This window comes from Labeo rohita, chromosome 11 (genome assembly GCF_022985175.1).
Source record: "Labeo rohita strain BAU-BD-2019 chromosome 11, IGBB_LRoh.1.0, whole genome shotgun sequence".
In the NCBI taxonomy this organism is placed as follows: domain Eukaryota; kingdom Metazoa; phylum Chordata; class Actinopteri; order Cypriniformes; family Cyprinidae; genus Labeo; species Labeo rohita.
In genome coordinates this window covers 7291296-7319095 of record NC_066879.1, presented here as the reverse complement: position 1 = coordinate 7319095, position 27800 = coordinate 7291296, and the positions used below count along the sequence as shown (strand labels likewise).

General features: G+C 38.3%; 2 protein-coding genes across 2 annotated transcripts; one reads left to right on the top strand and one right to left on the bottom strand.

Annotated features, from left to right (window-relative positions):
* Positions 1-2185: 2185 nt before the first annotated feature.
* On the top strand, positions 2186-5570 carry mrpl45 (mitochondrial ribosomal protein L45). The gene is made up of 8 exons (XM_051122165.1): positions 2186-2332; positions 2576-2771; positions 3138-3255; positions 3353-3451; positions 4624-4672; positions 4875-5024; positions 5115-5288; positions 5387-5570. Exons 1-8 carry the CDS (start codon positions 2270-2272, stop codon positions 5483-5485), a joined length of 948 nt encoding a protein of 315 aa, XP_050978122.1. The 5' UTR covers positions 2186-2269; the 3' UTR covers positions 5486-5570.
* Positions 5571-8407: 2837 nt separating this feature from the next.
* gpr179 (G protein-coupled receptor 179) lies at positions 8408-26430 on the bottom strand. Its single transcript, XM_051122209.1, has 11 exons — positions 25081-26430; positions 24587-24695; positions 19453-19549; positions 18383-18582; positions 18081-18149; positions 16983-17092; positions 15125-15363; positions 13869-14007; positions 13686-13788; positions 12632-12781; positions 8408-12089 (listed from the first exon to the last, which is right to left on the bottom strand). The coding sequence occupies exons 1-11, from the start codon at positions 25974-25976 to the stop codon at positions 8751-8753; spliced, it is 5451 nt and encodes a 1816-aa protein (XP_050978166.1). The 5' UTR covers positions 25977-26430; the 3' UTR covers positions 8408-8750.
* Positions 26431-27800: the final 1370 nt, after the last annotated feature.

Genomic DNA, 27800 nt, shown 5'->3' with positions numbered 1-27800 from the left:
GTGGTGGATTGCATGCATTTATAAGACAAGTGATTCATGTGTAGTCCAGCTTTAAACGCGTTAGCTGGTAACTTATCAAATGTGGTCATGTAAAAAACTGAAATTAAATTGTCATGGGTCATATAAAACGGTAAATTCCGATAGTGAATATATGTTTTTAAGATATGCTCGGGTATGAAATATTTTATTGCCTACAAATATTGTATCTATGTAAGATGATTCTTAAAAACTTTAATCCAGCCAGGCCCGGTTTCAGAATCGAATCACTGAGGGAGCTCTACATTTTTTTCAGACATAGCCTACTGTATATTTTTGACCCGTTCATTGTTATTATTATGTCAACCATTCAAATAGGGGTGGGTGATATACCGGTAGACATGATTAACCAGTACAAGTGTTAAAAAAAAACAAAACAGTGATTTTAAGCTGTCATTCATGTTAATCAAACAAGCTTTAATTATAATTAATTAAATTAATTAAATTATAATTATAATTAATAATGAATCATTTTATTTTTTAATTTTATTTGTAATTAATAAGAAGAAATGTATTTAATTTACACAGAGAAGAATATGATTTTACAATACATTTGATTTTTACATTTTATTTTATTTATTTACAATTTATTTAGAACTTTTCTGAACTCTTTTGTTTTTGTATTGTATTGAACTTACAGGCCTTGAACAGTTAAATAACAGTATGTTGATCCGGCAGCTCTTAAAGTGATAGCAGTCTAATGTTTATGCTGTCTATCATTCAGGTTAAAGAAGTCCACTTCCAGAACAAATATTTACAGATAATGTACTCACCCCCTTGTCATCCAAGATGTTTTTTGAGGAAAACATTTCAGAATTTTTCTCCATATAGTGGACTTCAGTGGTGCCCTGAGTTTGAACTTCCAAAATGCAGTTTAAATGTGGCTTCAAACGAGCCCAGCTAAATCTAGCAAAATGATCAGTTATTTTCATAAAAATAATACAATTTATATACTTTTTAATGTCAAACGCTCATCTTGTCTTACTGTGCCTGAACTCAACTTCAATATCGTCCTATATCGCTGTTTTACCTTTTTTGTTAAGGGGGTTTGATCTTTGCATGTTCACTTTGCACAGACTGGGTTGGTACTTCTGCAGCGATGTAGGATGATTTTGAAATAATTATGACGTTGAGGGAGAAAATACGATTGGAGTTTTTCGACATACCCTAACTGTCTTGAGCCAGAATACACAGAGTTCAGGCAGAGCAAGGCAAGACGAGCGTTTGAGATTAAAAAGTATTTAAAATGCATTTTTCTAATGAAAATAACCGATCGTTTCGCTAGATAACACCCTTCTTCCTTGGTTTACAACCGCATTTGTGATTGTTTGAAGCCGTATTTAAACTGCATTTTGGAAGTTCAAAATCAGGGCACCATAGCAGTCCGTTATATGGAGAAAAATCCTGAAAAGTTTTCCTCAAAAAAATATAATTTCTTTACGACTGAAGAAAGACATGAACATCTTGGATGACAAGGAGGTGAGTACATTATCTGTACATTTTTGTTCTGTAAGTGAACTCCTTTAAAGAAAAAAATAATTGTATTGTGATTTATATTGTTACCGTGAAATAAAATTACTCATTAAAATGACAAATTACTCACCTTTTTATTCAATGCGAAAGTAAGCCTATGGGCGAGACTTCCGGTTTTTTAGACACTAGAGGGAAATAATGAGAAGAATAACAATGTGCGTGAAACTGTAAAACTGTGCTCTACAAACCAGTGTGTTTACAATACATTAAATTATATGGTAAGACACACCAATTTGCAATATCAGCGGCAAGTAGGCTGTTTTGTACAGCTAAAAATAGCTGGAAGCAGATGAGACCAGATACCTGACGCATAAAATTTACAAATGGCCGTGCTCACTCTTACCGAATAACAACATGCAGTAAACGGTGAAACTGTTTGTACTACCAACCAGTGTGTTTATAATTAAGATGATACATTAAAATAGCATGGTAAGTCACACCAATTTGCAGTATCATGCAGCAAAACGAGCTGTTTTGTACAGCTAAAATAGCTGGACGCGGATGAGACCGGAAGACAGACCTATAAAATTGACAACATTTTACGCGCCCACTCTCAAAAAGTGGAACATATTGGTCATATTACTACGGTGTACAAGCTTATATGCTATCAGACGTCTCCTTTCCACTGGAGGGCACTAATAAGAGATTCACACGTGTTCGCTATTTTTTGGTTACACGAAAGAGCCAGTGTAGCAAGAACATGGCGACCTCCATATGTAGGACGTTGAAATACCTTCAACCGGCAACATGTCAGAATATAAAGGTATGAAATTAAAATTGTACCCTAACAGTATACAGTGTACAGTGCTGCTCGCATAACTTAAGTGAATATGCTTGTGCATGCTGAAATAGTTCATTGAGTGTCAACTGGAGACTTCAGTACATAATATAAATGCCTCAGTGATTCATTAACCTGTTTTTCCTATGGAAAAGCAACAGTTTTTTAAAGGTCAAATGTACGTTTTATACTTATTTATTGTCAAAATCTCTTCCTGGTATAATGCAGTGTGTCGCGTCGCTTCTGGACGTGCGGCTGCCGCAGCCAGTGCTGGTTCCGATCCGCACGAAGAAACGCTACTTCATTCCTCCAGCCGTAAATGTGAAACAGAAAACCCAAAGCGAGCAGGAGGATAAAGCCCGGGCTGCGGGTGTGGTGGTCCGACAGCAGTATATAGAGAGAGCCATCAACATCGCATGCACAGGTACACATGTCAAAAAGTTGCTAATTCTATCTTAACTTTTTTTTATTCATCAAAGAATCTTAAGTAACATGTATCACGGTTTCCACATAAAAAACAGCAAAAACTATTTTAAACGTTAATGGTAATCAGAAATGTTTCTTGAGCAGCAAATCATAATGATTGCACATCAGAATGATTACTGAAGGATCATGCGACACTGAAGACTGGAGTAATGATGCTGAAAATTCAGCTTAGAGTTATTTTAATTTTCATTTGTTTAGATCTCCAAAACCTCTTGAGACTCGACCATTGCTCTTTAGATGTTCAGATGATGTAAGCTTGGTTTTTCACATTGTGGTTCATTTTCATGTGCAATCTTTTTTTCAGCTGGCATCTTTGATCCGTACGTTCCTCCTGAGGGAGATGCGCGCCTCTCCACACTGTCCAGAGAAGGTCTGAAGCAGCGCACAGAACAGCTGCGTCAGAGCGCAGCATCACAGCTGGCGTAAGATCCACCGCAGCCTCTATGTAAACTTCGTACTTCAAATCCAGCAGGGCTATGCGTATGCTGATATAATGTTGGTATTTTCATGTTTGAACAGGTTTCGTAAAATAAAGGACCATGACACAGAGTTCTCCACTAAAGGGTTCCCAACAGTAGCTCAGCAGATCTTCATAGACGCTCATGCGGCACTCACACAGTAAGAAAAAAAGCCTATTTATCAACAATAGTTACAGCTTCAGTTATTTTATTGAAACAATCCCAAAAGCGGTTGTAAACGATCCCAGCCGAGGAAGAAGGGTCTTATCTAGCGAAACGCTCGGTTATTTACATGAAAAAAAAATACAGTTTAAATACTTTTTATTCTCAAACGCTCGTCTTGCTTTGCAGTCCTTGAACTCTGTGTATTCTGGCTCTAGACAGGGTATGTCGAAAAGCTCTGACCATATTTTCTCCCTCAACTTCAAAAATCATTTCAAAATCATCCTACATCATTGCAGAAGTCCCGACCCAGTCTTTGCAAAGTGAACATGCAAAAAAGATCAAACGCCCTTTACAAAAAAAGGTAAAACAGCGATATAGGACGATTTTGAAGTTGAGGGAGAACATGAGATGGGAGCTTTTCAACATACCCTAACTGTCATGAACCGGAAAGAAAACAGGCAGTCCAGGCAAAGTAAGACAAAATGAGCGCTTGGCATTAAAAAGTATATAAATTGTATTATTTTTATTAAAATAACCGATCGTTATGCTAGATAAGACCCTTCTTCTTCAAAAGTGGCCTTTTTGAAGTTCAAAATCGGGGCACTGTATCAGTCCATTATATGAGGAAAAATGCTGAAATGTTTTCCTCAAAAAACATAATTTCTTTATGACTGAAGAAAGAAAGACATGAACATTGTGGATGACATGGGGGTGAGTAAATTATTTGTCAGTTGTTGTTCTGGAAGTGGAGTTCTTCTTTAAAGGAATAGTTTACCCAAAATGAAAATTACCCCATGATTTACTCATCCCCAAACCATCCTAGGTGTAAATGACTTTCTTCTTTTAGATGAATACAATCAGATTTATATTAAAACACATCCTGGCTCTTCCAAGGTTTATAATGACAGTGAATGGGTGTTGAGATTCAGTAGTCCAATAAAGTGCATTCATCCATCATAAAAAGTCCTCCACGCAGCTCCGGGGTGTTAATAAAGGTTTCTGAAGCGATTTGATACATTTGAATGAGAAAAATATCCATATGTGAAGCTTTATAAACCGCAATCTCTAGCTTTCATGAGAGTGGCGTTCCAGGGGAACTAACCCTTTGAACATCTACATTAATTAGTAAATATTGTGTATTAAATCTCGTTTTTCCATTCTCTCCAGGTTTGACAAAGAAAAGCTTCATTCTTTGGTGACAGAGAGGTGTTACCCTGTAAGTAAATCTGTATATGAATAACCTGTGATTTGCAATTGAGTAATTCATCTTATTTTAGCCTCGCTTCAGAATCCAAAACATAAAAATGAAAACTAATTCAGAATACTGATAAAAGCTATAATGATGCTGAGATAACACTTCAATGTGTGCTTATTCAGCATTTCTGATTATCCAACTTGTGTGTGTGCGTGTTTTGCAGGAGATGGTTCGGGGGAACCGTTATAAGACTCTGCGCTGGCGCTTCGTTGAGTCACTGGAACCACCGCGGGTGGTTCATGCAAGGTGTCCTGACATGGTCAGCAAGGGCAACCTGTACGGTCAGGTGACTGTCCGTATGCATTCTAGACAGGTGGGTGAATTAAAATAACAATTGTTTGTAAGAGTGTGATTATATGGGAGTACTCAGAGTTTGGGCTTATGATACCAATCCATCTCTCAGACACTGGCAGTCTATGACCGCTTTGGCCGGTTGATGCTAGGGGATGAAGATGAACCCAGGGACGTCCTGGAATACATAGTGCTGGAGAGGCATCTGGTCAACCCCTATGGGCGCTGGAGACTTCATGGCAAGATTGTTCCAGCATGGGCTCCACCAAAAGATCCAATTGTTAAGGTAAATGAGTTTTGGTTTTCCATTACAATAATGCATAACATAAAAGAGACAATGTGGAATCTGGAGCTGACTTAACATTTGAAATCTGATTTCAACAGACTCTTATGATTCCTGGTCCTAAGCTGAAGCCCGAGGAGGATTTTGCAGATCTGAATTACCAGGTACCAAAGCCGAAGGCAGTGCAATGGTCCAAGTAATTCAGAATGTGGTGCCTAACTTCATCCAACACAGGTCCACTCTGTACAGACAGAATTTCAGTAATTAAAATAAATATTGCTGTATTTATAAAAACCTTGGGTTGTTGCCTTTTTTTGAAACATGTTTAGATTTAGCAGAGTTAAAGTCAAGTATGGTGTTCCATGCATTTGTGCTCTGTATTTAACCCATCCAAGTGCGCCATGAACACACACCCAGGGAGCAGTTGGGGGTTCTGTGCCTTGCTCAAGGGTTTCACCTCAGTCATGTTATTGAAGGTGGAAGAGAGCACTGATCATCCACTCCCCCCACCTTTAATCCCTGCTGATACTGAGACACAAACCCACAACCTTTGGGTTACAAGTCAGACTCACTAACCATTAGGCTAAGCCTTGCCCAACATGTGGAGATCAACATGGTGTTACTTAAATTATGCATGAAACGCGATGAAAATCAACATGTTGCAGTTGAAAAGTTTATTTCAGAATGCTCAATGACACATTTTTAAGAATATAAAAATAAAATGTTGCATTTTTTACATTGACAGATATTAATGGAAACTTCCTTTGGCTACTGTTGAAAACTGACTGTTGGTTCTTACAAAAGTCTTCATACAAAAGCAGTCTTTATGTTCTTGATTTGAAAAGCTAACATTGCAGTTACTTTCAAAATGATAGAATAGCTCAAAAACAACTCAACTCAATTATCTAACTCTGGTAGGAATTCTAAATGCAATCTACACTGACCGAAATTATAAATGCAACACTTGTTTTTGCCCCCATTTTTCATGAGCTGAACTCAAAGATCTAAGACTCTATGTACACAAAAGGCCTATTTCTCTCAAATATTGTTCACAAATCTGTCTAAATCTGTGTTAGTGAGCACTTCTCCTTTGCTGAGATAATCCATCCACCTCACAGGTGTGGCATATCAAGATGCTGATTAGACAGCATGATTATTGCACTATAGGCTGGCCACAATAAAAGGCCACTTTAGAATGTGCAGTTTTACTGTATTAGGGGGTCCGGGGGGATCCGAAAACCAGTCAGTATCTGGTGTGACCACCATTTGCCTTACGCAGTGCAACACAACTCCTTCGCAAAGAAGTGTTCGTTGTCCATAACATGCACCTGCCCATACCATAACCCCACCGCCACCGTGGGCCACTCAATCCACAATGTTGATATCAGCAAACCGCTCACCCACACGACGCCATACACGCTGTCTGCCATCTGCCCTGTACAGTGATTCATCTGTGAAGAGAACACCTCTCCAGAGTTCCAGACGCCATCGATTGTGAGCATTTGCCCACTCAAGTCGGTTACGACAACGAACTGCAGTCAGGTCAAGACCCCGATGAGGATGACGAGTATGCAGATGAGCTTCCCTGAGACGGTTTCTGACAGTTTGTGCAGAAATTCTTTGGTTATCCAAACCGATTGTTGCAGCAGCTGTCCAGGTGGCTGGTGTCAGACGATCTTGGAGGTAAAGATGCTGGATGTGGAGGTCCTGGGCTGGTGTGGTTATACGTGGTCTGCGGTTGTGAGGCCGGTTGGGTGTACTGCCAAATTCTCTGAAATGCCTTTCGAGGTGGCTTATGGTAGAGAAATTAACATTCAATTCACGGGCAACAGCTCTGGTGGACATTCCTGCAGTCAGCATGCCAATTGCACACTCCCTCAAAAACTTGCGACATCTGTGGCATTGTGCTGTGATAAAACTGCACATTTTAGAGTGTGCAGGCTCACCTGTGCAGTAATCATGCTGTCTAATCAGCATCTTGATATGCCACACCTGAGGTGGATGGATTATCTTGGCAAAGGAGAAGTGCTCACAAACACAGATTTAGACAGATTTGTGAACAATATTTGAGAGAAATAGGCTTTTTGTGTACATAGAAAAAGATCTTTGAGTTCAGCTCATGAAAAATGGGGGAAAAACGAAAGTGTTGCGTTTATAATTTTGGTCAGTGTAATAATCATTACTTGTGCTAATATGTTATTAATTTTAGAAGAAAGCAGCATGTTAATAGGTTGAATTAAACGAAGACAAAGATCTGCTTTGTAAACCTTCAACATTTAGTTTTACATGCTCACATAAGGGGACGTAAAACTGTGTTCTACGAAACAAGAAGAACATATAATTTATGTTAATACACGTTAATTTTTTTTTAATATAGTTTAAGAGTACTTTGTCCTAGAACGAGATTTTTTTTTTTTTTGGTCACATTTTACATTACTCTACATGTTGCTGTGTAATTTCACATAGTGTAAAGTGTTATCCTTTTTAAATTAATACTTTGTAGTTGATGCCAATAGCCTCGTGGGCAGTGTGCCGACATATAGCTTCATTGTGCTTTGGGTGTCCTAAGTGTGAGTCCCACCTTACAAACCTTTCCTGATCCCACCCCCCCTTTCTCTCTCCCACTTTGCTTCCTGTCTAAATACTGTTCTATCACAACAAAAGCAAAGACACCACAAATAAATCTTTAAAATAACAATGCTTTGTAGTTGGGGCTCCTTGTCAGAAAATACCACGGTACATAGATGCGTAAATTGTTACAGGGTCAGTTAACCCAAAAATGTAAGTTCTGTTATTAATTACTCACCCTCATGTCGATCCAAACACATAAGAACTTCGTTCATCTTTGGAACACCAATTAAGATGAAATCCAAGAGCTTTCTGACCCTGCATAGACAGCAATGCAACTGACCTGATCAAGGCCCAGGAAGGTAGTAAGGACATTGTTAAAATAGTCCATGTGACATCAGTGGTTCATTTTCATAAAATTAAGGTTGAACCACTGATGTCACATGGACTATTTTAACAATGTCCTTACTACCTTTCTGGGCCTTGAACGTGGTAGTTGTGTTGCTGTCTATGTGGGGTCCAAAAGAGTTAAATCACAATTTATAAATGTTCCACTTATGGTATATTGGTTATGCAAGTTTTACTGAGAATATAATCTACATAGTCATTTGAACACAAAAACACAAAACAATACCAAATTAAACAGGAGGGGTTGTATTAATGTAAGGCCAAAGGGGAATATTCACAGGAGAGCAGTCTGTCTTGATATCAGTCAGTCTTCAGTAAGCTGAGGAAGGAGAAATTTGCCATAGGTGGAATTCTTTCTTAAATGACAGTCTGTGTGCTGATGACACTGGAGAGACATTCTGCATAAAGCTGAAAAGCATGACCAGTGGTCCATTTGGTCACAATGAGTCTTTCAAGCTATATAAAGCACAATGATACTGCCCTCAAAGTTCACAAGTCTGGAGGGAAGATGAAGGCCTCTGCAGCAGTTTCTGCATCACCATCATCTTCCTCTGGTATCGTCTCCTCCCAAGTGAAGACATCTGAATTATCGTTCACCGTTATAGATTCTTGTCTGCCCTCTCCCATATCCCAAGGGCACAGTGCGTCACGTCGAGCCAGAGGAGTGTTAACTCTTATCTCTTCTGCTGTCTGTGTGTCTGTGTCTGAAGGGTGTATCTGACGTTTATCTGGGACAGTTTGACTTGTGCCTCTTTCTGACAGTGGTGGCGTTCCCATGTCATTTTCCCTGGTACAGGCAGATTCTTGAGCACTGTCTTGCCTTTTTGGTGGGACAGCATGAGTGCAGTCTTGTGGCACAGATTGTTTTGCCTCCCACGGACAGACATCTGAGTAGACACTTTCTTGCTTCTGCAAGGCCTTCACTGGTTCACCTGTTTCCCATGGACAGACGTCTGCAAGAACACTATCTTGTTTCTGCAAGGCCTTTGTTGGTTCTCCTGTCTCCCAAGGACAAATATCTGCACGAACACTTTCTTGCTTCTGCAGGGTCTTTGTTGGCTCACCTGTCTCCCATGGACAAACATCTGCAAGAACACTATCTTGTTTCTGCATTGTCTTTGTTGGTTCTCCTGTCTCCCAAGGGCAAACATCTACACGGACACTTTCTTGCTTCTGCAAAGTTTTCACTGGCTCACCTTTCTCCCATGGACAGACATCTGCAAGAACACTATCTTGATTCTGCAAGGTCTTGGCTGGCTCACTTGTCTCCCATGGACAGACATCTGTAAGAACACTATCTTGTTTCTGCAAGGTCTTTGTTGTCTCTCCTGTCTCCCAAGGACAGACATCTGCACGGACACTTTCTTGTTTCTGCAAGGTCTTTGTTGGTCCTTCTGTCTCCCATGGACAGACATCTGCATGGGTACTTTCTTGTTTCTGCAAAGTCTTGACTGGCTCTCCTGTCTCCCATGGACAGGCATCTGCACGAACACTGTCTTGTTTCTGCAAGGTCTTGACTTGTGCATCTGTGTCCCATGGACAAACATCGGTATGGACACTTTCTTGTTTCTGCAAGGTCTTTGTTGTCTCTTGTGTTTCCCAAGGACAAGCATTTTCACAACATTCTTGCTTCTGTAAGGCCTTGACTGATTCACATGTCTCCCATGGACAGACATCTCCACATACACTTTCTTGTTTCTGTGTTGTCTTCACAGACTCACTTGTTTTCCATGGGCACACATTTGCATGAACATTTTCTTGTTTTTGATCTACTTTTGTTGGTCCCTTGTTTGTAGAACCCTCCTTCTCTTCTGGCTTCTCAGAAGCCTCTGCTTCCCACGGACAAACGTTTGCTTTCTTAGCCACTGTCTCTTTTAAAGACTGTCTTGTAGTGTCTTTAGTATTTGGCTCAGACTCCCAAAGACTTACGTCAATTACAGGTGGGGGTGGTTCAGGAAAATCACTTTCTTGTTGTTTCAATATATCACTTGTTTCTTCTGAACCTGCATCTCTCTGAGCAAGTTCTTGGTCTACTGGACTTTGTCTTGCGTTAACATAAATGACTCTTTCACCAGGTTTTATTGTGTCACTAGGGGTTTTGATGGATCCCTGTCTAACATGAGAAATATTTGTGTTAGGTACAGAAGAGCGTCTATCAGGCTTCACATTTATCTGCTTCTGGGTGTCTTCAGACATAGGGACTTCAACATTTATATTACATTCATTGTCCTCAGTGACTCTTGATGGGTCACCATCTGTTTCCCAAGGACAAACATTAGTACGTGTGCTCATGGTTTGCAATTGCTCTACTTCCACAACTTCCCAAGGACAGACTTCAGAAATGCTGGTTTGATGAAAAGGTTTTGGGACATCCCATGGACACACTTCTGTATTGGGAACAGCCAATAGTGATTTAAGTTCGAACTCAGGTGGTTTGAAGACATCATTACTTACTGTCACCGATAGTACTTGCTTGTCACTGTATTGTCTTTGTAATACACAGTCGTTCACATTCTGCTTCTTGACCTCCAAAATAACCTCCTCTGACTCCCATGGACAGATGTGAACTGGAGCAGTATGTTTAGGGCTCCTTTCAGGAGAATCACTAGATGGCAGCCGTATTGCTGTTTGTTTGACAAGGCAAGGTTTTGTGCCAACGGTAGTCATAGCCCGTCTGTGTGTCTGTGGGGTACGCTTCTCTGAAGCTGCACTGCCTGGGTACAATCTCATGGATGTGGACAGTGATTTCTGCAGTGTTCCCTCCTTAACATTACTTTCTTGTAGGCTTTTTTCTCTGCTCATACTTCTTCCAACTTCCCCAATGCCCTTTGCTACAAGGAGACTTTGGGTAGTGGAGCGGAAAGAGAAAACCCGAAAGTCCTTTGGCTTGCCAGGGGTTGTATGTGGAGACCCTGGAGCACTACAAGAGACTGAAGGCTTGGGATTTGTGGAATCGACATCTAAATGTATACCATTCCCAGTTTCTGTTGCAGGAGTAGGAGGAGGTGGCAAGAATTCCCATGGACAAACATACAACAGCGTTGGTGACGAAGCAGCACCAGGTGATTTGGGCTCTTCTTGATTTGAAATGGAATATGTGACATGTTTTTCATTCTTGTTTGCTGGGTGTTCCTCTGGAATCTCCCAAGGGCAGACCTCGGCCTTGTCGAATGACTCTGAGAGCAAGGCGCTTGAAGTCTGCCTCTTTATATCAACATCCACAGTTGGCTGGGGCTTTTCGGCTGGGGCAGCTTTGCCAGCAACTGACACATTTCCAATGCTCCTACAAGGAGTCACAGAGCGATGGTCATTTCGTTCTATGACACTAAGTGACTTTTGAAACCTGGTGGGCTCTGGAAGTAGAAGGTTTGTGTCTACTGATAGATTGTGGGCACTGGCAGACTTGCAGACCAGCAGTGTTGCATTGATGGATCCTGAGTCAGAATGCAGTGAAACCCTTTTCTCTTTGATCCTTATGGAGTTTAACAAGGAGACCTCTCCTTCTGGGGTACAATCATAGGCACTATGGGACTTCTTCAGCTTTGGAGAGGGCTGCGTTAAAGTTTCATTCATCTTGTTAATGCTTGTGGTTTGATGGCTTTTGTAATGAGATCCTGATCGCGTTATAGTTCCTATTGCAGCATTGATATCCTTATCTTCACGACTGCATTGCCTGCTTAAACTTTCTGGGATTTCACTGATCCGTTTTATAAGGGACCGTCCAATACTGAGGCGAGAGCTGCGCTTCTTCGGAAGATGGGGATTACTGTTTGCCATCCTCTTGGTCTTGTGGACTTCCAGCTGAGAATACAGTTTCTTCAGCTCATCCTGGTGCAGAGGAGAAAAAGGGTTTCAGTTGAGGAAAGTTGGAGGGAGCACTACAGTAGGGTGGTTTTTGTGATGGTATGTCCAGAACGTGATGTTAAAGAGGCACCAAGTTACAGGGTAATATTTCAAAAGAGGGCAAGTAAAGGCAGAGGAGGAGGAGAAAGCTAACTTCAGTAATAATTCTGTAATTCTTTGAAGTTGATTTCTGTATAATAACAAGATATTGGCTTATGGGGACCAAGGTTTGTGTCCAACCTGTGTCATGTCCTAGTCCCATTCCCCCTCTCTCTCAGTGATGTTGCAGAAACCAAGCTTCATCAATCTTATCATTATTTTGTTAGTCTATGTTTAGTTAATGTTTATGAAAGGTTATATCAGAGTTTATATTAAGTTCATTTACTAATGTACTGTAAATGAACAGGTCATATTTATGCTTTTTATGTAACTCATACGAAGACAAGTGTTAATGTGTGTAAATTTCGTAATATGGAAGTGTGAACATGCTTGAGTTAGTAGGGCTGCAGCAGGGCAAGATGTTTTACCCGAATGTCATCAGGGTCCAGGCTATGGTCACTCCAGCAATTAGAGTTGAAACTACTGTTGAGGTAAGAACATGAGCGGCGCAAGTCCACCTCATCCTCGTATACCTCTGCAGCTATTTCCTCTCGGCCAGGCTGTGACATGTGGAGAAACTGCAACAGACACCAATTATGATTTTTACTTGGGAAAAGCTACATACCATAAATGTGAGATATGTGCACCCTACAATCTGACGCAACTTTTAAGTTTCTCAGAAAGTACTAAATGGGATAGTTCACCCAAAAATTAAAATTGTGTCATTAATTACTCACCTTCATGTCGTTCCAAACCCATAAAACCTTTGTTCATCTTCGGAACACAAATTAAGATATTTGATTATGAGAATAATGTGTGCAAAAAAATCAAAATGCAAATAATGACTTTTTTTCAACAATTTCTTCTCTTATGTGTCAGTCTTCGATTATGTCACGACAGTTTATGGGTTCTACAGTTCTATGGTTCTTCTGGTTGAACCACTGATGTCACATGGACTATTTTAATGATGTCCTTACTACCTTTCTAGGCCTTGAACATGTCAGTTGTGTTGCTGTCTATGCAGGGTCAGAAAGCTCTAGAATTTCATCAAAAATATCTTAATTTGTGTTCCAAAGATGCACGAAGGTCTTAAGGGTTTGGAACAACATGTGGGTGAGTAATTAATGACAGAATTTTCATTTTTGGGTGAACTATAAGTAGACAGAGGTTGCAGTTTGAGTATGTATGTACTTTCACTTTTTTGTGTATCATAGAAGCATCAAATTTGTTCCTTGCTATTTTAAATTTTGAAAGTGAACCATCATAAACTCCTTCTTCAGCTATGCACACAGGTTTGGACAATATTAGCTAAAAAGCATGCATAGATGCACACTTCAAAAATTCACCAGAAAATGTATCAACTTTGACATAACTATTTTCAGTATACTCTAAGGTAATTCTAGTCTGGCATAATATTTAGGACATTATAGTATAAAAGGTTAAAATAACTGCAAAAGTAAATAATGATAGTTTCAACAGTACCTTAGGTACAAAAAGTAGGCCGAGCGTTACAGTAATTGTGACATGCGTGTGAGTGAAGAACAGCAAGAGCATCCAGTCGGGATGAATTGATGGTCTTGCAAATCTGAAAGTTACAAGGACAAAGAAGTCAATAGAACAAGCTCTAATGATTAGTGTTAAATCAGAACAACTTTATTCCCCCACCTGAGAAGATGAAACACTGAGGAGAGCAGTAGCTCATTGTGGATAGCGATGCTCATGTAACGTGGTTCGTGAAATGCTGAAGGTACCGTCTTCACAGCACTGCACAGGAAACTGCCCCAGCACAGAAATAAAAGCTCCGCTGAGAGAGAGAGATATTAAAAAATATTTGTTTAACTTAAAAGGTTTTATTTGTCACATACACAATCAGCAACAAGGCAGTGAAATGTTTCTTGGTTTGTTTGTTTGCTTGTCTTTTTTATGAGGGAAAAAGGGTGTAAGGATATTTTTTTTTCTTCTCATTTGTGTTTTTTAAGTAACAAATATCCAGTTTTCTTAAGGTTTCTCCTTTTGATATGAACTAATGTTGCTTTTTTCCAAGATTAAAATATATAATAAAAAAAAAGACTAGATTTGGCATGGTTATGAGGTTTTACATGTCCTATCTGTGATAGAATTTCCTGTTTTATGGTTTTCTTGCCACACGAAAATACTTTTATGTACATGCCAACAAAATATGTTAGTCTTTAAGTGAGAGTTTTTTATTCAATAAAAAAATAATCAATTAATTAATAAAAATTAAGTTCTCCAGACAGTTACACTGGATATAACTTTGAGCCCTACAATAATATAAAAATGATTTTAACTTACAAATTAAAAACATTCACCATCGAAGAGATGTATTTAAGTTATTGACTATTAATTGCATATTACTGTATATTAACCTAACAAGTCCAGACTAAACAATAAGCATCACATCATTTACCTTTGACAAAATGAAAGATAAACAACATAATTCAAGATGAAGGATTATGTATTTAAAAAAATACACAGAGTTAAGTATTATAGGCTAGTGTCACACTATACTGTACATAATGCAAGGTTTGTCGTATAAGCTGTCTTTGATTCTGAATGTGCCAGGATGATTGTGTAAATCTAATTTATCTCCTAGTGTCATTTCAGGTCAGTCCCTCATTTACTTAGTCTAATTTATGACATCGTAGCAGTAACATTATTATTATTTGTTGTGGTATGTTATTAGTATGGTAGCTAGTGTTCAATGCTGAATCATATCCAATGACAACGGTTAACTGTTCAAATCATCAGCTAAATGCTTCAAAGAACATTAAATTATCCAGGACCATTCATCCTTTCATTTGTCTGATCTACTAATGTGTCCCAGTTTCAATTAATCTCTCTGCCAGACACCCAAGAAAACCAACAGACTACTGCCATCGGTCAAAAATGACATCTCTTACCCACAGCCATCATGTAGTCCCACCGGTCCAGATCGCATACATTGAAGCCTTGTCCTTCTGAGGTAGTGGAAATGATCAGCAGTGGAACATTCCGGTCTCTATTCTGCAAGACGCCCACTGTCCACGCACACAGGAACCAGCTTACAGTCAGCACTATGACTCCCAGCATCCTCAGCACACCTGTGGTAGTGATGTATGGCACTCTCTGGGCCGTACGCGACAGGAAGACCTTCAGAACCCTGGAAACACACATGACCGTATAGGCTGATTCATTATGGGAGTTTAATTAGGTTGCTTAATCAGCTTTTTCCCCCCACTGATCAGTCAGTAATTTTTCCCTAATTAAAAATAAAATATTGTATACAGTTGAAGTCAAAAGTTTACATACACCTTACAGAATCTGCAAAATGTTAATTATTTTACCAAAATAAGATCATACAAAATGCATGCAGTTGTTTATTTAGTACTGACCTGAATAAGATATTTCACATAAAAGATGTTTACATATAGTCCACAAGAGAAATAATAGTACATTTTATAATAATGACCCCGTTCAAAAGTTTACATACACTTGACTCTTTATACTGTGTTGTTACCTGAATGATCCACAGCTGTTTTTTTTTGTTTGTTTGTTTGTTTGTTTGTTTTGTTTACTGATAGTTGTTCACGAGTCCCTTGTTTGTCCTGAACAGTTAAACTGCCCACTGTTCTTCAGAAAAATCCTTCAGGTCCCACAGATTGTTTGGTTTTCCAGCATTTTTGTGTATTTGAACCCTTTCCATCAATGACTGTATGATTTTGAGATGCATCTTTTCACAATGAGGACAACTGAGGGACTCATATACAACTATTACAGAAGGGTTAAATGCTCAATGATGCTCCAGAAGGAAAACCGATGCATTAAGTTTCTGAATTTGAAGATCATGGTAAATTTAACTTATTTTGTCTTCTGGGCAACATGCATCTTCTGTAGCTTCTGAAGGGCAGTACTAAATGAAAAAATAATAATAATTTTGTTCAAAAGATTTCACCCCCTGGCTCCTAATTCATCCTTTTTCCTTCAGGGGCATCAGTGAGTGTTTGAACTTTCTTTAATAGTTGCATATGAGTTTCTCAGTTGTCCTCAGTTTGAAAAGATGATCTTAAAATCATACAGTCATTGTTGGAAAGGGTTCAAATTCATAAAAATGCTGAAAATCCAAAGAATTTGTGGGACCTGAAGGATTTTTCTGAAGAACAGCAGGCAGTTTAACTGTTCAGGACAAACAAGGGACTCATGAACAACTATTACTAAACAAAAAAACACAGCTGTGGATCATTCAAGTAACAACACAGTATTAAGAATCAAGCGTATGTAAACATTTGAACGGGGTAATTTTTATAAATTCAACTATTATTTTCTCTTGTGGACTATATGTAAACGTCTTTTATGTGAAATATCTTATTCAGGTCAGTACTAAATAAACAATGACATGCATTTTGTATGATTCCTCTTATTTTGGTAAAATAATTAACAGTTTGCAGATTCTGCAAGGTGTATGTAAACTTTCGGGGGGAAAAAAAGCTGTTTTATTTTATATGGAACGGTTCAACTCATTGATTTATATTATGAAATATTGCATTTAAAATAACTGGTTTCTATTTTGATATATTGTAAAATGTAATTTATTCCTGTGATGGCAGTTGAATTTCAAAAGCTGTTAGCTGACTTAATCATTTCTGGAAATACAATCTTTAAATGCCTTGAGAACAGCATCTTATTATGCAACATTTCATCTGACAGATGTGCAGGTGAGACATTTGGAAGGGAGGGCTGAGTTTGATAAATCTCTGATGACAGGACTGAAGTGCTACAGACCGATACATCTTGAGCGTCACAGTTCCATAAACAATGGCGAAGCCAAGCAGACGGACCCAGCGGAGTAGAATACACCGGAAAGTGCTGGGTTTGAAGTATAAAATGAAGACCTGAAAACACAGTCAAGAACAGACTTAGAAGGAACTACAATTATATTTGGTGAAAAGTACAGAATTCTTATAAAATAATAGAACAAATGTTGTCATTATATTCTTAACCTTATGTCTTTCTAAGCCTACATTTCTTTTTTGTTGTTGTTACTGACAACATAAAGATAATTAAATGACAGAATGCTATGGGCAACTACACTATACCCTTCAAAAGTTTTTGAAACTTTAGTGTTTTTGAAAGAAGTCATTTCTTGGCTCTCCAAGGTTGCATGTATTTGGTCAGAAATACAGTAAAACTGTGAAATATTATTACAATTTAATACATTTTTTTATTTTAATATATTTTAATAAGTAATTTATTTTTGTACTGGAAAAGCTGATTTTTTAGCATCATTACTCCAGTCTTCAGTGTCAAATGATCCTTAAGAAATCATTCTAATATGGTGATTTGCTGCTCAAGAAATGTTTCTTATTATTATTAACACTGAAAATACTTGTGCTTAATATTTTAATGGAAACTGTTGCATTTTTGCAGGCTTCTTTCAATAGAAAGAAAAAGAATGATATTTATTTAAAATAGAAATAATTTGTGACATTACAACTGTTTACTTTTACATACTAAATAAATAAAAAAAACTTACTGATGCAGACTTTTGAATGGTTAGCAATTGCCTAGTTATAAAAAAATGTAAAAATAAAATAAAATCATTTTTAAAAAAGGCACTATTGAATTAAATGTGTGATTTGTGGCATTAGCATAATAGCCTAATTTATATCCTAATTTACATTTGTAGCATAATTACTAATATAGTTCATTTGTTAGATGTTATTTTGTTATTGCAGTTGGTTAACTTAATAGCAACCATAAATTGTGTAATTTTTTTTATCATTTTCCGCATCCAACCGCCCCCAACCCACCGCAACCCAGCCATTATGATTTTAAATGTAGTCCAGTAAGCTGTAAAGAAGATTTAAATCACACACTCACTGGGAAGTAAAGTAACAGAGAGCCACACAGGATCATCTCCAGCAGCAAAAGCCCCGACGATCGGATCCGCTGAGAGACAGAAAGATGGAGAGAAGAAAAGGGTGAGAAGTGGAGAGGGGAAGCAGAGGTGAAATTACTAAAGCTGTCAAGCATGCATGACGTTTGTGCACATGTGGGACCTTGAGTTTGAGAGTGTATCTAAAATGACACATCATAACATATAGCATTGTAGCATATATATTTTATAGCATATTTAATATATATAGAGTCTTATATATATCAATAGTGCGCAAAAAACTTACCTTGGTTCTTCTGCACTGATATGCCACCAGCATGCTGATAAGCACAAGGATCATGAAGAGGCCCTGTACAGCCAGGACGGCTGCCCTCAGGAGCCAGTCTTCCTGCACCCAACACGGGGCTCCATCCTCACACTCATCACAGCCAGGCCAACAGGGCAGACACACAGGGACTTCTGGGTAACAAGCTCGGGTACTATTCCCTGCAACACCATATATAATTTCTTTTCCTTTAAACCCATTTTAAATTCATTTAAAAATGTATATATGAATTTACATTAATATCAATCAATCAATCAATCAATAGCAGCTGAACTTGACAGTCAGTGATTGCCATGCAGTTTTTTTAATTTTAATTACATTTAACATTTAATTTTAAATAAATACTTTTAGCTTTAATAATCATCTTAAAAAATCCAAATTATGTAAAGCGGACATCGGATGCAAAACTCACTTTTACATGGAGTTTGCATATAAATATGTCTTAGCACTGTGTGGACACAACCACCCTACAATGATAAAAATCCGTTCACTCTTTTTTAATCCCCAAAAACCTAACTGTCTCAATTATCAAGCGTTTTTATATTCTGAGCAGTATGAAATTTTATTGCTTAAGCCACGCCCACGACCACTGACGGACGTCTCCTATTAGCATATTTCCACCCTCAGCCTTGTACGCTCCAGCAGCTGTAGCGACAACAATGTCTCATAAGCAATGCTTTTGTAGTTGGATGTAAAAAACTAAATACAGAGGAGTCTTCATTTTCTCCTGACACCAGCCACTGAGGACGCAGTGGATTAGTTTTGTTTTTGCTGGTAAAGCCCGCTGTGAACAGAGCTGTTTTTGATGTTGTTTTAAACAACCATTGACTAATTTTAATCAAAATATAATCATACCAACTTGTGGAAAATGGACATCCGATGTCCCCCTGTAAGTTTAAGCATTAACATTATTTCAAAAACTATTATATGGCATCATGTTAGATATATAATAGCAAATAAAATCGGACTGAACCCACTGTAAACTCACTGTTTCTGTGTGACTGATTTTTAATTTGTTTCCAAATTCTTACTTTTGTTTTCTGTGTCTGGATTTGGACTGTAGTAGCCCTTTTTACATCGGCAGCAGTACTGACCCATCCGGAAGCCCTGTTGTGGCATAGACTCACACTGAGGGGAAGAGAAAGAAAAAGACAAGAAGTCATAAGTCTGCTCAACTGTTGACCTTCAGCAGTAAGTGAATGTCTTGCTTCCAGAACAGGGAAATCAACACTCATGTTCCTGTCAGTGATTGTGTATGATTGTGTTCTCTCTGCTTTCTGCCATTAATTGCATGTGCAGTCTCTCATCAGCGGTTTATCTGCGAGAGTCGGCTGACCCACACATCAGACTCACTCTGAGTTAATCTAAGCTAAATCCTAAATGGAGGGGTAATACCTCTATTGGCAGAGCTTTATCTTTTTATTCAGGAAAATCTAGCACTGTTCACATACATTTATGCTGTTTTCTATTTTATCTTTATTTAATCAGGTGAATCACTTAAGAACAAGATTCTTAATAAGAGGATATTGTCATCATTAAGATGAGCAGATAGGAATAATAAAAAAAGTATGTCTTTTTCAGTCTCTGCTTATAATTAAAATCATTTTGTTGATTCTTAAAAAGGAGAAATATATTATTTTGCATATCTGTACGTTTTACAGTGACTGACTCATGGAAGTATCCTAGTTTTAAATTCTATCATCATCTACTTACCTGAGTTTCTTTCTTCTGCTGAACACAAAACAAGATATTTTGAAGAATGTTGGTAACCAAAATGTTTTTGGTCCCCATTGACTTCCATAGTACTTTTTCCCTATAGTAAGGATCTTTACAGTATCAAACCATTCATTGTAATGAATGGCCATGTAAATAAACAATAGAGTGTTTGTGACCAACATTATATGTAACCTTAAAATACGCATGGGACTATATAATGCATCATGTCAAACTAATGTATCATGCAATTAATGCATCATCATGACACTGTTCTATTAATATGCTGCTCCTCTCATTTATAGGCGGATCAACTCAATTCTCATTAAATTCGTTCAGTGTGCCAAATCCTGCCGTTGCTTAACGTGCAAACACCTGTGAGCTTGTGCTCTGGTAGGCTGGGATGATGGAGGGAGTCTGGGTCTTGTGAAAGGGGGCTGTATGAGCTTGTGTCCTCTGGGAGGGGGTCGGAGTTGGGTTGTGGTGTGTGAACATCACAGGATTATCAACCTAATCCTTCAGATCATCCTGCACCCAGTGCTTACATCTTTAAATAGAAGGTCTGGATGAAAGTGGGAGGATGATGATGGAAAATAGGAAATATAAAATGTACATAACAGTCCAGAAAAGCAACAAGTAAAGCAGGTGAGGTTCTAATAGATTTCAAACTTAATATCTAGATAATATATAAAGAGATGCCAGATTTGATGGCAACAAGTATTGTGAAATAAAGGTAACTGTATATTAAATATGTGTTCTGAGTTTGTCACACCACAGAAAAATGTGTTATTAACCACCCAGCCAAATTTGAATAAAATAAGCATTTTCTGCTCTCAAGTGCTGGGGGCGTGTCCGCTGTCTGTGCCAAAATCACGCCCACTCATGGGAAAGCTGCCATCTCTCTCAACTTAGTTCACAGTCTTTGTAACATGTTTCAGCATTACATTTCTAACATTTATTTTGTGTTTAGAAAAAATTCTCTGAATTGTCTTTACACAGACTTTAAAAGGATAGTTAATCCAAAAATGAAAACTGATAATTTATTTTCCCTCATGTCATGCCAAACTTGCATGAGTTTCTTTAATGGAACACAGAAGAAAATATTTCGAAAATGTTGGTAACCAAACAGTTTTGGTAAATGACTTACAGGGTACAACAGGGCTAAAGGCTCCCCGGGGTAAAAGGCACCTTTGATATTATTTTCCTCTAAACCACTAGATGGCAGAAAAATGTGGCGTAGTCCTGCCAAAACATCCGCTTTTCAACATACACATGCAAAATTGGCTGATCCCTGACGCGATCTATGTTTTTAAAAATGCTGTAGATTTAAGTAGCAAATGAGAATCGCTAAAATTATTCAATATATCTTGAGACAAATGTCTTCTTAATGATTTTCAGTTTTGTTTAAGATAATTAAAACAACAGTTTTTAAATAATGAAGGAATATGTAAAAGTATGGTATTTAAATCATACTTACTTAAATATTAACTTAGACATTATTTAAAAGTATTTGTGTAAATACTGTGTCCCTTTTACCCCATGCTGGTGAGCCTTTTACCCTGTGTGTGGGGTAAAAGGCTCCCCTTGCCACCTCATACATTTATGAGATTTTTAAACAAAATTTAATTGATTGAAAATTTTGATTTATTTTCACACAACATCTGTTGCTCCATAAATGTTCGATACAAATGTATGTATTTTTGTGCAATCATACACTTTGGGCACAGTGAAAAGCACATTTTTTCTTAGGGGGTGCCTTTAGCCCCATTGTACCCTATATATTGTTGAATTATTGCTTTAAGTGATCAAGTATACACATAATATAATTGTGTCAATTTTAAGGAACATCAATTAAAAAAAACGATCCTGTGATGTAATTTACAGGAAAAATATTAGAGGAAAGTATAGCTGACAACAGAATTCAAATGCTAACATAATGGATTACAGTGGAGAATCAAACATGCTTTCAAAGACGCATACAAAAATAAATCACTTCACTGCAAATGTCCTCTTGACATTTAGTGGCAAACATTTGGAGTGGATCTCTGAATGTGTTTTGGTGCTTGTCCCTGGTTTGTGAAATCCACCCATGCACAAACAGCCTTTAATATACTGTTGTATTCATTGTGGTTTAATGTTTCTCTGTTTCTTATTCCAAACAATGCTAACATTTCATTCTGACCACTTAAAGAAGAGTCTACAACGTCAAACTTCTTTGACAAAGAAAACACATGATGAACTAACAATCTTACAGCATTTTATTAATCCACATTATGTTAATTTCTAAATACAGTGTTATGCGGAAGTTTGGGAACCCCTTGCAGAATCTGTGAAAATGTGAATAATTTTAACAAAATAAGAGAGATCATATAAAAAGTTATTTTTTATTTAGTACTTATTTAGTACTGTCCTGTTTTTGTTTTTTTTTTGTCCCTTGTTAGTTCTGAACAGTTAAACTGAGGACTGTTCTTCAGAAAAATCCTCCAGGTTCTGCAGATTCTTCAGTTTTCCAGCATCTTTTCATATTTGGGTTCATATTTGGACCCTTTCCAGCTGTGACTGTATGATTTTGAGATCTGTCTTTTCACACTGAGGACAATTAAAGGAGAAGTCCACTTCCAAAACAAAGATTCACATATAATGTACTCACTCCCTTGTCATCCAAGATGTTCATGTTTTTCTTTCTTCAGTCGTAAAGAAATGATGTTTTTTGAGGAAAACATTTCAGCATTTTTCTCCATATAATGGACTGATATGGTCCAAAATGCAGCTTAAATGCAGCTTCAAATGATCCCAAATGTGGTTGTAAACGATCCCAGCCGAGAAAGAAGGGTCTTATCTAGCTCTTATCTTATCGATTGGTTATTTTCATAAAAATAATACAATTTATATACTTTTTAATTTATATACTCAAACGCTCATCTTGTCTTACTCTGTCTGACTGTTTTTTTCTGGTTCATGACAGTTAGGGTATGTCGAAAAACATCTCATGTTCTCCCTCAACTATAAAATTGTCCTATATCGCTGTTTTACATATTTTGTTAAAGGTGTTTGATCTTCGTTGCATGTTCACTTTTTTCAACATACCCTAACTGTCTTGAGCCAGAATAAACAGAGTTCAGGGAGAGTAAAACAAGATGAGCATTTGAGATTAAAAAGTATTTAAATTGTATTTTTTATTGAAAATAACCAATCATTTCACTAGATAAGACCCTTCTTCCTCAATTTGGGATCGTTCGAAGCCGCATTTGTGATGGTTTGATGCCGCATTTAAACTGCATTTTGGAAGTTCAAAATCGGGGCACCATATCAGTCCATTATGTGGAGCAAAATGCTGAAATGTTTTCCTCAAAAAACATAATTTCAATACGACTGAAGAAAGAAAGACATGAACATCTTGGATGACAAGGGGATGAATACATTATATGTGAATTTCTCCTTTAAGGGACTCACAACTATTAAAAAAGGTTCAAACATTCACTGATGCTCTAAAAGGAAATATGCATTAAGAACCAGGGGGTAAAAACATTTTAAATTTGAAGATCAAGGTAAGTTGTACTTAATTTGTCTTCCAGAAAACATGCAAGTATCTTTTGTTGCTTCTGAAGGGCAGTTTCAAAAGTTTTAAGAGTTTCAAAAGTTTTCACCCCCCAGCTCTTAATGCATAGTGTTTCCTTCTGGGGCATCAGTGATTGTTTGAACCTTTTTTAATAGTTGTGTTTGAGTCCCTCAGTTGTCCTCTCAAAATCATACAGTCATTGCTGGAAAGGGTTCAAATATGCAAAAGATGCTGGAAAACTGAAGAAACTGCAAGACCTGGAAGATTTTTCTGAAGAACAGTGCTCAGTTTAACTGTTCAGAACAAACAAGGGACTCATGAACAGCCATCACAAAACCAACAAACAAACAAACAAAAACTGTCGTAGATCAGATCATCCAGACACACAGTATTAAGAACCAAGGGTTATCAAACTTATCAAACTATCAAATTTCACAGGTATTTTTTGTATTGTGGACTATATGTAAACATCTGTTATGTAAAATATCTTACTCAGGACAGTACCAAATAAAATATAACATTCATTTTGTATGATCTCTCTTATTTTCTTAAAATTATTCACAATTTCACAGATTCTGCAAGGGTTTCCCAAACTTTCACATAACACTGTATACTAATACATTTTTAATAGTAAACACTGAGACAATCTTTTTTTATGTTCCACAGAAAACCTGTAAGTTACAAAAAATAACTTACAGGTTTATAACGACTTGAGGGTGAGTAAATGATCACAGATTTTTTTTAGATTTGGGTGAACTATCCTTTAAATAATAAGCAATAATGAAGTGTTACCAACATTTTGATTAATCTTGATTAACTGAAATTAAGCCCTGTGGGGTGCCTGCAGTAAGTCCTATGTGGAAGAATTGAATCTGAGGTCAGTGTAAACTCACCTCCATGCTGGTCTGATTGCATTGATGTGTGTTTGCAAACCAGGAGTCTTCACTGGCACACTGATCCACATTGAATCCCTGGATGTTGACGTCGACACGGATCACACCCCTACCGCAAGAACGTGTGAAAAGATGACAAAGATTTGATGATTACGACAAAATAACAGTAATGATGGAAGACTTAAAAGAAGTAATGCCATTAATTAAACAGACATTCTGTCATTTCGTTACAAATCAGATGACTTTCTTTCTTCTGTGAAATACAAATATGTCCATAAAATGAAAGTCAATGGGGTTCCTTTTTGTAATTGTTCCTTTTCATGAACAAAAACAGTTCATCTTTTGTATTTCACAGAAAGGTGAATAATGAATAAATGATTGACGGAATGTCCATTTTTAGGTGAACTGTCCCTTCAAATGAATGGACACTGTTTTTAAAGACTTTCTGAGTACAAAAAGCACACAAAAATGAGAAACTAAAACAGTGCACTGACCTGAATTCTGGGCTGAGGTCTGGCTTCAAACCATAAAATGGCATTGAGAGACTGAGTAACCACCCTGGCAAAAAACGTCCATCAACGCACTCAAGGAAAGGGGCTTCGCCCCACTGAACCCCACTGCTATTGATCACATAACTATCCCCACGTGCCCATTTGGGAGTGTCTAGGGTGCTTAGGTCATTTAGAAGAACCCGTTTAGACAAAGCATGGAGGGGTGGAGAGCTAGACTTAAATGTATCAAACCAGCTTTGGTCAGGAGCAGGAGGACGGAAACCGTTCCAGGCAGACGTCAGGTCCTGCAGGAGAATGTCTTGGGTTGTGCCTTTAGAGGCACGGAGCACCAGTTGGGGCTGTTGGATGGTTGGGTCAGCGTCGAATGTTAGAAAAGCCCGTCTGACCAGACCTGGCCTGTCCCCTTCGAGCATGGCCCGCACCAGTGCATGATACCACTCGATATCCTCTCGTACACTCGTTTCTCTCAGCTCACTTGCTTGGAATATCAGGTTGAGAAAGTTGGCAGCATTGGTCAGAGACGCTATGGCTTGGTGCAAGAGAGGGAGAAGGTCTCTAGGGGGAGATCCAAGTCGAACAGGCAGCTGGAAACTCCGTGTGCAGGTGGAGGCAGCCAAAGAGGACGAATTGCCTGTGTAGAGGTAGTTCTCCACGGCAGATCGGTCCTCCTCCGTGCTCGCTTTCACCTGAGGTGGGCTGGTGGGTAGAGCGCTGGAAGACAAGGTCTTCCCTGCTACGGTATTTGGGTCAGTCAGACAAGGAGTTGGGGTGAACTCCAAGCTGGACGTGTCCTCAAGTTCAGACACAGTGGTGAGCTGAGCAGAAAGCAGGCTGGGAAGCAGCAGCAGTAGAGGTAGCAGACCAGCACTTGGGCCCATTCTTGTACTGCTTTTTTGAGAAGGAAAAGATCGGTTTTGCGCTTTCTCACATCCTGAAAGATGCTTTCAAAGTGCAGGGCTCCATTTGTTCTCTATCCCTGGCTTTGTTTCTCCTCTTCACTTTTTGTTTACAGATTGATAGGTGTCAGTGGTGATAGATAGATAGAGTGCAACCGCACTTCCAACAGCGTCAAATAAGTGTGCATTCATACACAGACAGACATGCACTATTCATTTTCAAAGCTGAAGATGAAGAAAAAAGAGACAACACTTAAACTCCATGCGTCCTGCAATCAGTTGGTCCGGTCCACCCTGGACATGATGCTGCTGAGACCACAAAGACTTTGATCTCCAGCCAGAGGAAACTGTAGTGAGAAACCGAGCTCAACAAGAAAGCGACAACGTGTGGAATACCCCGTTTCGCTCTCTGCTTACCTCTTCACTTACTCTGCAGCCCTCCTGTAAATCTCTCCCTCTCTCCCTTCCCTCTCGCTCCCTCTCCCAATCTCCCGGTAGTGGTGAGTGCTGAGAGTGGCACATCTGTTAATGTTGGATTGTTATGATGAGTGTATGTGCATGAGGTTGGGCTGATGGATGAGAGGATGGGAGGGTAATCCTCTCTGTTGGGGTATGCATCAGAATCTCACCGCTTTGTGGATTAACCCAACACTCTCCGGCTGGGTCAGTCAGGAGTGTTCTTTTATGGACTGTGTGTGCGACTTTGTGCATCTGTGAATATGTGCATCTGCCTGGCAGATAAAGTGCACTGAAATGTTAATCTCTGCCTTTTGAACGGCCAACGTTTTGTGCAACAATCAGGAAAATTAAAAAATGAAACATGCTCCACATGTGTACTACATGAATGAACGTCTGTCAGATCTGTGTGTGTGTGAGAGAGAGAAAGATGATTCAGACAAATCCAGTCATACTGGGTAATGCAGGCGAATCCTTGTTTTGGTGCCATGGCAACAGGGTTCTGAGATTCAACACTCATTCCTGTGGGGCCCCACCCCCACTCAGGACTGCAGAGGCTGTGGCTGTGTGTATCCCCTTATACACATATGTGCATCTATATATGTACACACAGTATGCACACCTAAATGTTTTTTATGCATGAATATGTATGTGTTCAGGTATGTGCAACAATATTGTGTGCATTTATTAGAAGAGGATGTTATCAGTGCATGTAATATTTCTCTGATATCCTACTGTAAAACACATCTACTTCTGAATATTTGTGTAAACCCATAACTGTAATAAAATTCCACTATTTGTGTTATGAGACGGCAGGTTTAAAGAGCTCTATGGGCCTGTGTAAATGTTTGTGTACAGCGACACCATTCGGTCCATCACTGAAACTGCATTTGACAAATAAAGCGCAAATGAAAAGTCTTGACCACAGAACAATGGGTGAATGTAAACAATAACTGTATTGTATCGGTATATGCCTTTTATTATGCATATACATACCGTACAGTGATTTTAAAATATTTATAAGCGTAGATGAGATTAAATGATTTTGGAAAGCTGACGTGCCCTGTAGTTTGACATGTTTGACATGATGTGTTCCATATAAACTAAACAGAATTTAGCTTTTTTTTTTTTTCCAAATTATTATAACGTATTAATTGATATGCATTAAATGAAGTGTACTATTTAAATTCGTATAAACCTTGTTGGTTAAAATAGTCCATTGTGTGTGTCAATAGTAAGAACAATTAAAATATTACATTTGTTTTCAGATAAGTTATTCCTGATATTAATGTCCAGCATTATGATATTCTCTTGCCTCTATTTATAGGCCTTGCGTTTGGCTTGATGCTT

Coding starts and splice junctions, on each gene's coding strand:
- mrpl45 (XM_051122165.1), top strand. CDS start 2,270: ATGGCGACCTCCATATGTAGGACGTTGAAATACCTTCAACCGGCAACA. Junction 5,025..5,114: donor TCCGTATGCATTCTAGACAG/GTGGGTGAATTA, acceptor TCCATCTCTCAG/ACACTGGCAGTCTATGACCG. Junction 5,289..5,386: donor CAAAAGATCCAATTGTTAAG/GTAAATGAGTTT, acceptor TGATTTCAACAG/ACTCTTATGATTCCTGGTCC.
- gpr179 (XM_051122209.1), bottom strand. CDS start 25,976: ATGGGCCCAAGTGCTGGTCTGCTACCTCTACTGCTGCTGCTTCCCAGC. Junction 24,696..25,080: donor GACCTCAGCCCAGAATTCAG/GTCAGTGCACTG, acceptor TTCTTGCGGTAG/GGGTGTGATCCGTGTCGACG. Junction 13,789..13,868: donor TCAGTGTTTCATCTTCTCAG/GTGGGGGAATAA, acceptor TGTAACTTTCAG/ATTTGCAAGACCATCAATTC.